The following is a 12,110-nucleotide window of genomic DNA, read 5'->3' on the forward strand; positions in this document are numbered from 1 at the left end:
CCGCTGTCTTCCCCTCAATGAAATAAATTCCTCTCTTGTTTCACTACTACTCATTGCTCTGCCTTTAGATTTTGTCAGCAGTGAGTGGATAAACCTGGTCTGTTTAGGACCCCCAGAGACAGGTGCCCTTGCATCCCTGTGCCCCGGCTACCGGCCAACTCTGGGCTCTATACTTCCTTCCTTCTTTCTTATTTATTTTCTATTTTTTCTCTTCCTTGTTACTTATTCTTTATTCTATAAAATCTTCCTGCCTCCTGCCCCATTTTGCAGTTCTCTGGACCTTGGGAACAGAGACTACAGCTTCATGAGGTACTAAATACAGTTTGTTTGTATTACCGGTTAAAAAGAAACAACAAGCCCCCAAATGGAGTCAGTTTTGCTTAGCATCAAGACTTAAAGCCTAACCTAGTTGGAGCTTCAGCTTCTCCCAGGGGTGGAATTTTGAACCAATTATTCGGCAATTTCCTAGTCAGCACTAGTAAGGTAATCTGCACCATAAGACCCTTTGTCTTCCCCTAAGGAAAGGTAAACTTGGCTGAAATGTTCCACTCTTTTAACTTCCTTGCCCCATCTTCCTTCTGACTATAAAATCCTTCCATTTTGTACAGTTCCCCTGAGCGCCTTTCTACTTGCTACCTGGTATGCTGCCAGGTTCATGAATGGTTGAATAACGCCAAATTTACTTCGTTGAATTTTGTTTTTTTTAACACACCTAAGTTGTCTTTTTAAAAAAATCATTTTTGGGGGGCGCCTGGATGACTGGGTCGGTTGGGCTTCCGACTTCGGCTGGGGTCATGATTTCACAGTTCGTGGGTTTGGTCCCCACGTCGGGCTCTGTGCTGACAGCTCAGAGCCTGGAGCCTGCTTCGGATTCTGTGCCTCCCTCTCTCTCTGCCCCTCCCCCATTCACATTCTGTCTGTGTCTCTCAAAAATGCATAAACGTTAAAAAATTTTAAAAAAAATTCAAAAATAAAAAATCAATTTTTAAATGTTTATTTTTGAGAGAGAGACAAAGTGTGAGCAGGAGAGGGGCGGGGGGCACAGAATCTGAAGAAGGCTCCAGGCTCTGAGGTGTCAGCACAGAGCCCAATGATGCAGGGCTTGAACCTGCGAACCACGAAATCATGACCTGAGCTGAAGTCAGACACTTAACCCACTGAGCCACCCAGATGCCCCCTCAAAAAAATCATTTTGTAACAGTGATAATCTGTTAGAGATGAATACTATGTATAGTATAGTATAATCTCTGTATAGAGATGAACTATTCACCCATGAAGTAATGAGATTTGCTACAAAATTATTCTACTGAATGAGGAAAGATTGATTAAGCAATCGTTTGGTTTATGTTGATTATTGCTGAAACTGACGAATGAATACATGAGGGGGTCATTATACTATTCTCGCCACTTCTTTGAATGTTTCAAATATTCCATTAACAAAAAAAGAAAAAAGAATATGGTGCTTTTCAATTATAGAATTTTAACACAGTTATGACTCCTGTTTCCTTTGATAAAATGGGTTGACTATAGGAGCATTATAATCACAGGGACGTTTTGAGGAGCAGTGCAAAAAGAAGTGCCTTATGAAATGCTGTTTTATTATTACTTACTATGATTACTATGATTGCCAACACTAACTAGTTGCCTTCAAGCGTTCCCTCTTCCTCTTCCTGCAATGGTTTATTCCAGTCTTCCTCTTCTTTCCCATAGTTCCTTCCTCCTCGTTCCCGTACTAACATCCCTCCCGCAGCCTCAGTGGTTTAGCCCGGCTTCCCCAGGGGAAACCCCGAGGGGCGGAGCAAGAGGGATCTAGGAGTAGCCCCGGCTACCTCTCCCTAGACCACTTGGATCGCTCCGCATTTGGAGGTGGGCCGGTAATCACGGGGCAGGGCGCGAGTCCCGGGCTCGGATTGGCCAGGGCCGAAGTAAACATCCGGCAGGGTGGGGCGGGGCCGGAAGTGGAAAGGGAAGGCGGCGGCTGAGGCTGTTCGGGAGGTTTCGGAGTTGGTGCCTCCAGGTGCCATGGGCAGGGCTGAGGCGCGCTGAGGGGTCGTGGGGTGCTGAAGGGGAAGCAGGGCTGGGCCATGGCCGGCGCTAGGGCAGCCGCTGCCGCCTCAGCGGGGCCCTCGGCTTCTTCGGGCAACCCGCCGCCTCAGGAGCCAGGGCTCGGGGAGCTGCTGGAGGAATTCTCCCGGACTCAGTACCGGGCCAAGGACTGTAGCGGGACGGGCGGCTCAAAGGTGAGTTCGAAGGTGTGATAAGCACAAAGAGAAGTTCCTAGGTTTGAGAAGTTACAGACGGAAAGGCTGAGGTCAGGGATCAGAGGAAGGAGAGCGGGAAGTTCCCGGGGTCTGGACCTGGAGAGTAAAGGTCGGCTTTAAAAACCGGAAAAGAAGGAACTGGGCACACAATGAGCCAAGAAAGGACGTCCTTTGGTTTGAAACAAGGGGTTTGGAGGTCAGAGCTGAGGGACCATATTCAGAGATTAGAGAGGGGAAGGTGAGGAGGGTTGTTCCCGTGTATCAGATGTGGGTACAAAAGCCCCCAGGTTTAAATGGTCTAGAGGATTTCTCCTGGTCAGAGGTCAGAGTGGAACCGAGACAAGAACCGGGTGTGTTGCTTCCTTATACAGGCTTAGCATGACTTTAGACTTAAGCTCATCCCTTTCCTTCCCCTAGCAGGAAAACAGCCCACACTGTCTCTATTCCTTTATCAAAAGCCAGTCTCAGTTCCTCTTTTTTCTCCCCTTGGGATTCCCTTTAGTGTCCTTATTGCCATATCTGGAAGGCATCCAGTCTAGTAAGGCCATTCCCATCCTAGGTACTGTTTGACAGTCAAACAGGAATCTTGGGAATCCTCCTCTTAGTCCCCACGTGCTGTTGGTAAGTTTAATATCAGGCTTTCTAGTGGGTTCTGTTCCATTCTGAGCCATGGAACTTAGGGAACCGCTGGAGCATACTGCACTTGGCATCATTCTATTCTCTGGAGTAACCTAGGGGAGACTTCAGTAATGATGGGATTTCCCCACTCTCCAAACAACAAAGTGTTTTTCAGAGCTTAGCCTGAGGACCACCTGTTTCAGCATTCTTTGTTTGTTTTTAACTTTATTTATTTTGAGAGAGAGCATGCAAATGAGGGTAGGGCAGAGAGAGAGAATCCCAAGCAGGCTCTACACTGTCAGCACAGAGCTGCATGCGGGGCTCAAACCCACGAACCATGAGATCCTGACCTGAACTGAAGTCGGACATTTAACTGACAACCGCCCAGGTGTCCCTGTTTGTTTTTTTAAATTGTTTTCATTTGGATAAATAAACTTTGGTCTGTGAGTTTTTATTTTTTACTTTATTTTCTTAAAGTTTATTTATTTTTGAGAGAGAGAGTTGAGTGCGAGCACGAGTGGGAGAGGAGCACAGGAGGGAGAGAAAATCCCAAGCAGGCTCCATGCTGTCAGCACAGAGCTGGATGTGGGACTTTATCGACGATCCTGGGATCATTACCTGAGCCAAAATCAAGAGTCGGACACTTAACAGCCACCCAGGTGCCCGTGTCAGCATTGTTAAAAATAAAGGTTCCTTGCTCCTATCTATTTCTACTGAGTCAGAATTTCTGAGGGTGGCAACTTGGAATTTGCATTTTTAAATAGGTTTCATCATGATCCTTATGTATCTTAAAATTTGAGAATTCCTCATCTAAGCCACTATGAGTTTTTTCCTCTTCCATCTTATACCCCTGAAGATTAGAGTGGTTATGAATTAGACCTGACTTTCACGACATCTGGCCTTAAAGCCTCTCCAAGATTCCTGATCTCTTGTTGACTTCTCAAGATATTACATGTCTTATGCCTTTTTTCTAGTGGACCTTTCCCTGAACTAAACAAGAACAGTTTTAAGAGAAGCTCTTCCTTCTATTTGACAAATAAAATAGAGTGTAGGGAGATAGCCTTATGTGTAGCTTTTACTCATTACAACAACTAGAATGTCTAGGTACTTGTCTGTGGCTGTAGAATGGGGAATAATCTGGAGCCAAGGGAAGAAAATGGATTAGTGCTAAAGTAACCTAGAGCAAGAGTTCTTTATATTTTATGGATTGTGGACCCCCTTGAAAATCTCATGAAAACTGTAATCCTTTCCTTGGAATGCTTAACAGTTTCACTGCAACACTGCGGGGCTTAGAGACCCTCCCAAAGCATACTGCATATAGATTAATGAAATACACATCAGGGCCTGTGTCCCAGCAAAGTGTCTCTTCCAGGCATTGAATAATAATCACTGAGGCACATGTCATTCCCAGTGACCTGTCCAGGTCACGAACTGTCTAATTCTCATACTCAGAATCCCAGAATATTCTTTATGCTCAGGTGTCCTCCTCTGTGCAGGTTGAGCGCATTGAGAAGAGATGTCTGGAGCTGTTTGGCCGAGACTACTGTTACAGTGTGATCCAAAATGTGAATGGGGATATCTGTGGCCACTACCCCCAGCACATCGTGTTCCTGGAGTATGAAAGTTCTGAGAAGGAGAAAGACACGTGAGCATCATGTAACTAGAGTGTGCCTGTCTGGGGAGGCTCTGACAGCTCATCCACCGAGTCAGGAAGTTTGTGACTGGGTGGGGAGCTGGGCGGGGTAAACTCACTTTCCTCAGGTTTGAAGCCTTCTTGGTGTCTTTGGTTCATTCAGGGTTTGATAAGTTAGACTGACAAAGTAGTATGGCATAGAGTGAGTGGTTGGAAGTCACAGTAGTGGACTGTTTCTCCCCTACCTAGCGCTCACTGACTTAAGACAGCTTATTTCACACCTCACCTTTCTGAACCCTAGTATCCTTTTTTTAAGAGAGTATAGGTGGGAGGTATGCTGTGTCAAAGTTCTTAAGAGCACTTAACCATATGTAGAGCTTAAGAGCCTGAAGTCTGTGGTCAGACTGCTTGAGTTACACACTGGTTGTATAACTATCTTGAGCAAATTATTTAATCTTTTTGTCTTTTCGTTTTCTCATCGGCAAGTCTCTGCCTCTGTTTAGAAAGTGGCTAGTGCAATCCCTGATGATAAGTGGGGCTATTACAAGCCTGGCGTATTTATTGTAAGAATCAGAAATAAGAGCTACTGTTTACTGAGAGCCTACCAAGGCCTGAGTGCTTTCTGTGGGGTAACAACAGGTGAAACAAAAACAGATATATAAGGCACCTGCCACAGGATACAACCTGTAGGCTGTTTGACACTAATAAATAATCACAGCCTGGAGGCTCCAGGAAATGCTTTATGTTGATCTCTGAGTTTGTTCCCCTAGTTTCCGTGCTTGCTGCTGATTTTAAGAGAATCCAGGAACTGTTGTTCACAGGATCTGTGAAAGCACGGCCCTGTAGGTGCGATATTATGATGAGTGCTATAGTAGAGTCATGCTGTGCAGTGTGGCAGGCCCTCGCTATTCAAAGTGTCCCTTCAGTGCACCCAGGAACTGGCTGGAGACTCTGAATCTTTGGCCCCAGAGCCACTGAATCAAAATCACAGCCTAACGAGATGCCCTAGTGATTTGGATGCACATTAAAGTTTGAGAAGTGCTTCTGCAGACAAACCAGGGAGAATGGTTAATTCTGCCTGGAATGTGTGTGTTTGGGAAGAACCCATGGTAGAGAGCCTCTTCAGCTGGAATTAGAAGGATGAGTCGCAGTTCTGACACGTCCTAAAGGACCAATTTGTATATGGTCTTGATCTTCAGGCCAAGGAGTGTAGACTTGTGGGTGTTAGTGGTTTTTATTATGTTAGTATCCCCTAAAATCATAGATTTTGGGACCCCTGAATCAGGATTTCCAGAATCTACATTCTTAGCTCCCTAGATGAATCTTATATATGCTGTAGCCTGAGAGCCACTGCTATATGCCACAGGGAGTCAGAGAAGGCTTTCAAGTAGAATAACCAGGTCAGAGGAGTTTAAAGACTAAACCTTAGTTTCCTTATCTGTAAAACGTAATGTCTACTAAGTGTGCCGTTTCACGACGTTGTGGTGGGGTTCACTAAGAAAAATGAATGTGTTAGAAAAACAGATTGTATGTAGATGATAGAAACTGTATCATATCCCCAATTGTGTAGCTTAAGAACCCCAGGGATCTCTGAGCCTAAAGATTTGGGCTTTGTGATGGCTCCGTTATACATGGTTTCTGTCTCTTCATAACTTCTTTCAGAATTAGGTAGACTCACCATCTATAAACCCTTACGCTAAAGTTTCTGAACAAGATCTCTTTTTCCTTGCCCTCACCGTCCTCTCCACCCCCTTCACTTTTGGCTGGTGGTTTTACCTTGGTGCCCTGATGGCATTCTGGTATTAAGCTCAGTTGTAGTCAGGATGGTGCTTCTCCAAGCAGACTCTGAGTGAATCACCTGGGGCTTTAGTTATAATGCAAAATCTGATTCAGTAGGTCTGACTGGGGCCTGAGCTCCTGCATTTTCTCACCAGCTGCCAGGTGATACCAGACCACCCTGTAGTAGCAGTGCATTAAGGAACTCAGTCTTGGTGACCTCACAGAAGCTTTTCCTGGAAGGAAACCAGTTCAGTGCTGACTCAGTCTAGCCCTTAAAGAAGAGGAAACTAATAATGTGTGTTGAGTGCCTACTGTTTGGCAGGTGTTAGGGTTCCACACAGTAGCTCACTCAAGTCCTGCACCTACTCAGTGAAGTAGGTAGTATCACTTCCATTCATTGTACGGAAGAGAAAGTTAAAACCCAGAGAAGTAACTTGCCTTTCCCTGAGATCACAGAAGTGGTAAGCAGGATGGGTTTAAAATCTGTGTCTTCCTCACTCTGCTGTGTCCATCTGTCTGCCTTTTCTTTCTGTCACCACCACACTTCTTCCACCAGCAGGGTCTCCCCTTCTAGGCCAGGGCCGTGGTGGTATATTCATAACCCTTAAGGAGTTACTGGAGTTTGTTTTACTTTTTACTCCTTCTAAGGCCTTGAATTCTGAGTGGGCAGTGCTGTTGAATTGAAGAGAAGGCAGTACATGCACATTCAGATGAGAGGAAGCAGAATTTTTTGTTTCTTTACATACCTGGCTTTGGTGTTAATATGACACTAATTAGACCCCATTACACAGGATAGAACTGGATTCAGGAAGCAGTTTAGTTCTGTTAATCCCCCTCCCCGGTTTAGCCCACCATCTGGGAATAGAAGCCTGGACAGGGATCTCTGAACAGCCAAGACATGTGTTTGTCAACAAGAACACCTTGAGCTGCTGCCATGTGGCAGTCCCCAGGGATGCAGTGGAAGCCCTGCCAGATAGATGAAGTCCCTCCTCTTAGGTCTTGTGAGTAACAAAGACCAATAAATAAGCAGTGACAGTGTAACAAGAGACGGAATTAGGGGATGTACAGATGAGGCCTTGGGGGGTGGTGGTTAAGTTCTGTACCTAATTCCCATGTGGGAGGGGCTGGAGGCTACCCCACACCACCAATTCTTGGACACCAGTTGGGTGTCCTATAATTCAGCTCAATTCTGCCACTGTCTACCCAGAGATAGCATCAGATTCCACAGGTTGATAGCTCAGTCCCACAAGACCAACATAAATATACAAGCCATCATTTATTCACTCAGTTCTGAGTATCATGTGCCAGACACAGCTCACTGCTTAGCACTGTAAGAAAAAGATCCTAAGGCCAAGAGATAATAAAAATAAAAACAGGAACCACTGAGAACAGAAACTGAATCAGTTCTTTGAGTAGGAGAACCAGCAAAATAAACCACCTAGCCTAACCAGAAAAAAAGTACGCCTGCTTCTACATTAAACGACTGCCCAGAGCCCCTACGAGGGAAATACTGGCATGTTCTCCATCTTGGTTTTGTGGAGTTTGTGGAACGGATGGTCTCAACCTGGGAGAATCCAATGCAGTTTCAAGGCATTTAGAACTCAGAGGGAGCTGCTGCTGTGACTAAGTGAGATTCTGTTGCAATAGATGGTGCTGACCAGATCTGTGAAAATGGCCTGAGGCCACCAGAACGTGAGAGGAAGACTGTTGTGGACAGTATTATATGTGCTCTCTGTTTCGTATTTTCCTGGCATCTAAGTTCAATTAGATTATTTTGTACTGAGGTGCCTTTTTATTTCATAGAGAAACTGAGTGAGGGGAAGTGGCAGAACTTGGTTTTCAGTGACCCATGAATTTTCTGGGGCCTGGTGGGGGGCCAGTGCCACCCTACACACAGCTTGAAGAGCACACCAGCCTCTTCAAGTTTGCCTTTCTTCCTTTCTTCAAAAAGGGGAAAAAAAATTACAAAAGTAACATCTTAAATCAGACCTTACAGAAGAATACACCATGGGAAGTGTAAATTCTATTCCTTTACCCCCTTGTTGTCTTCCAAGATCATCAAACTGTTGGTCCAAGTTTTTATTTGAAAACCCCTTTTTAACTTCAATTTCAGACCCCCACTTGATAGTAGTTATTTTTTTAGTAACTATGTCTTGTGAATAGATCTATGAAGACTACTAAAAAATCAGCAGTATTTCTAAAAGACTTTATTAATCCCTACAACATCCATATAGGCCTAAAAAGATACCACAGATGTGTAGGAGGCATTGAACTTACGCATTCAGAAACGGTTATTTGTATGTGTGTGCCGTGTGCCTAGAAGGATTAGGACATAGAAGGAATTAAATGCCCTCTAGGACTTGACCTGGAAGTGCAGCCCTTCTAAGGAGGGAACAGGAGTGTCTTCCCTCCCTTCTGCTCACTTGATCTACTTAGCTTCCCACTCTTTAACTTTCCTGCCTCTCATTTCTTGCACAACCAGAAGCTCTGACTGGCTGATGTGGAGTGTTTTGCTCAAGATGGGTAGGTGAGTCTTTAAGAGGAGACCCCTTTTTTTTTTTTTTTTTTTTTACACGGGTCTACTGATTTGACATGGGTGTGCCTTGCCGGAGCTTATCTCTCAACCTGACTCCTGTTTTGGAAGTTCCCTTACCACACCCAGTGGATTAACTACTTTATTTCTCCATGCCACACATAGCTTCTTTTTACTTCCATTGCTCCAACATTACCTGCCCTGTTTGCTGTTTGGACTGTTAGAGACAATTGGGATGTTGAGGAAGTTTCAGAAGCTTATCACCATGTGAGATGTGAGCCTTCAGCTTACCCTGCCCCCTGAAAGTTCACAAAAATGGCACTATGATTTCCATACACTCCCCGGGGCACCTATTGTCCTATTATGGGAGGAAAAAAGTGTACTTTAGACATGGTCAACACCCAGTTTGCTGTGTGTGTTTCTGTTTTGTATCCCATGTCTTCAAAGTAGCTTACTGTTTTTTTCATCTTAAAGCTTCTAAAATCAGGATGACTTAAATTTTAATACCTATAATACAGCATTTTTTTTCTTTTCCTGAAAAAATTTATCTGTGATCTAGAATTTAGGGATTAAAGCATTTACTAAATTCCAAATGAGTATTGACACACACATATGCAGACCTCTCATGGGGTCTTTGTGAAAACACACACACACACACACACACACACACACACAATGCCCACTTAGAAACCAGTCTGACCTGTCTCTTGCCTGTGCATTAGGTTTCAGAGCACCGTGCAAGTGAGCAAGTTGCAAGACCTCGTCAACCGTAGCAAGACAGCCAGGTGCAGAGGACGGTTTGTGTGCCCGGTGATCCTGTTCAAGGGCAAGGTAAGAACGTACCATAGCCTCACACTCTCTGAGACCTTCTTCAGGGTAACTGGCTTAATGCAAAGTGTAGGGTTGTCTTGTTCTTGGCATTTGCCAGCCCAGTGTTAGGTAATTACTGGGTGCCTGGTGCTGTGCAAAGAAGCCCAGAGAAAACAGACCAATTCTTACACCACCTTTCACGGTAGTCTATGTAGGGAAGGGATAGTCACACCAGAGTACCCCACCCTGTGTTTTGGAGACTGCCTAGGTTCATATCCTGTCTCTCTTACTTCTTTCTATACACGGCCTCAGTTTCCTTGTCTGTAGAAGTAGGAATGACAATCATACCTACATCAAAGGTTTATGGGGTAGATTAGATCAAGTAAGTTAATACATTGTTATGTGTTCATTCTTTCAATCATATAATTTACTAAGTGTTTATTGAATGTGTATTATGTTTAAAGCCATAAGATACATCAGTGTGTAGACAGTCTTTACCCTTATGGAGCTTTTACTCTAGTGATGGTTGTTAATTTGGGTCCCCAGTGTGGTCTCATTTTACCTGTCTTTTCATAATCCTTTAATGTAATGGATGGTCTCGTTTTGCAGATGAAACAAAGGGATTAAATAACTTTGCCAAGTTTACCAAGAGAGCTGGGGGTTTGAACTTACCTGGAGTTCCCTCAGGCTTCCACACTGAAATTTAGGGTCCTGCGGTGTGGTGTAAGAGAAACACAGGGCTAGCAGTGTGGATTGAGCCACTGATAGCCTCATTTAGAGAGCAGGACATAGCTTGAGAGCAGCGGAGGAAAAACAATGCTAGCTGGCAGACGGGTGGGAGAGTTTTCTGAGCAAGTGATGCAACATGGGAAAAGGCATGGAGACAGGAACTAGAGGGGCCAGGATGCCTCCCTCACTGAAGTGGAAGGTTCATGCCAGGCCAGAGCATGGAAGGGACTGATGGCAGGAGGCCAAGTGCTGACCATGGTGCTTGCATTTGCCAGGAGAGCAGTGTGATTTTTGAACAGGGAAATACAGGATGAAAGTAGCTTTTTCAGGAGGATTAGTCTAGGAGGAGCGGACTGAAGTAGGGAGAGCCTGGAGGAGGGGAGAGGAGCAAACGCAGTCTCTTTATTCAGTGGGCAGATACTTGAGGGCACATGTTGCAGTCCCAGTGTCTTGCAGAGTCCAGCTGTGGTTATCCAGTGGGTGGTTGAGTGCCAGGGCAGCGAGGAGGAGAGATGTGAGCCTTGTTTGGACCCCTTTGTGCCTTTCTTTTGTAAAATGGGAGAAGGGCAAATGTGAAAGGGGGTTAGGAAAGGGGACTTGAATGAAGGCTTCCTTGGGAAGGTATATTTTAGGGAAAGCTTGTATGGAAGCTCCTGAAGTTGATCACCTTACAGCTTTTTGTGCCCCTTCCCCCTTTGGGAAGTTGGCATCTTCCTGCAAGTTACTGAACTCCAGTTTAAAGACCACTGCTCTGTGGAGCATAGTGCTTGTCACTAGAAATTATATAGGTAATACTCAAACCAGTGTTTCCCAAAGTGTGTTCCAGAGAACAGTATTTTTTAAATTTATTTATTTATTTATTTATTTATTAAAAAAAATTTTTTTTAACGTTTATTCATTTTTGAGAGAGAGAGAGAGACAGAGCATGAGTGGGGAAGGGGCAGACAGAGAGGGAGAAACAGAATCCGAAGCAGGCTCCAGTCTCTGAGCTGTCTGCACAGAGGCTGATGCGGGGCTCGAACTCACAAACTGCAAGATCATGACCTGAGCCAAAGTCGAACACTCAACCAACTGAGCCACCCAGGCGCCCCCCAGAGAACAGTATTTTAAGGATATGCTTGTGAAAAGCATTCTCTGTCACACAATGATAGTAGATTTGGCCTAGCCTCCAGGCTCCAGATTCATAAAGTATGTTGGTACATGTACATTAATATAACAAAGGCTCTGAGACATCTTGTAGCTGAGAGACCTGTGTAGCTTTGTCAAGTCTGGTGTTTCTCATTTGTCTGCAGACCATGAGTAAGGAACTTTCCTGAATGTGTTTTGGAAATGCCACGCTGAACAGCTGACCAAGTGGGGTTGCTGAATGGCAGATTGTTTGCACTTACAGACTAGACAAGTCTAGGAGAAAAGAGCCTTAAACCACCTGATTTCAGAGGAAGGGCAGTGAGTAGAAGGATTATTCCAAGGAGTCCTTGGCATTCATAAATGTTTATGAGGGCTTTGCCATTAATCCCGGTTTCTTCTATTACACCTTCTTGTCCAGGCGGCGCGATACCGTTTCATACCCTTTGGCTTCCCCTGACACAATCGGTGTTCACTCACTTTATACCTCCCTACAGTGTGCTTCGTTCTGCTTGTGTGTTTGAATGTCTGTAATTTCCTTTCTGCCTTAATCCCTTTGAGGACAGGGGCTGTGTCTGACTCTCGTCCTTCCAGCACCTAGCAAAGTACCGACCTGGCTTGT

The 12,110-nt window shown here is 44.8% G+C and overlaps 1 protein-coding gene across 8 annotated transcripts in view; it reads left to right on the top strand.

Annotated features, from left to right (window-relative positions):
- Positions 1 to 1,943: 1,943 nt before the first annotated feature.
- The window catches only part of MTMR14 (myotubularin related protein 14), a 44,486-nt gene continuing 34,319 nt past the window's right edge, over positions 1,944 to 12,110 (top strand). For 4 of the 8 annotated variants that reach the window (XM_019428226.2, XM_019428228.2, XM_019428231.2 and 1 more), the window contains exons 1-3: positions 1,946 to 2,240; positions 4,376 to 4,524; positions 9,547 to 9,655. In XM_019428226.2, the coding sequence (XP_019283771.1) occupies positions 2,085 to 2,240; positions 4,376 to 4,524; positions 9,547 to 9,655 (414 nt within the window). In that variant the 5' untranslated portion in view covers positions 1,946 to 2,084. Of the gene's footprint in view, positions 2,241 to 4,375; positions 4,525 to 9,546; positions 9,656 to 12,110 lie in introns of all 8 variants that reach the window. The other 4 variants (XM_019428229.2, XM_053896750.1, XM_019428227.2 and 1 more) reach the window with 3 other exon arrangements.

The sequence above is a fragment of the Panthera pardus genome, unplaced genomic scaffold, assembly GCF_024362965.1.
Source record: "Panthera pardus isolate Hobbes unplaced genomic scaffold, ASM2436296v1 HiC_scaffold_8, whole genome shotgun sequence".
In the NCBI taxonomy this organism is placed as follows: domain Eukaryota; kingdom Metazoa; phylum Chordata; class Mammalia; order Carnivora; family Felidae; genus Panthera; species Panthera pardus.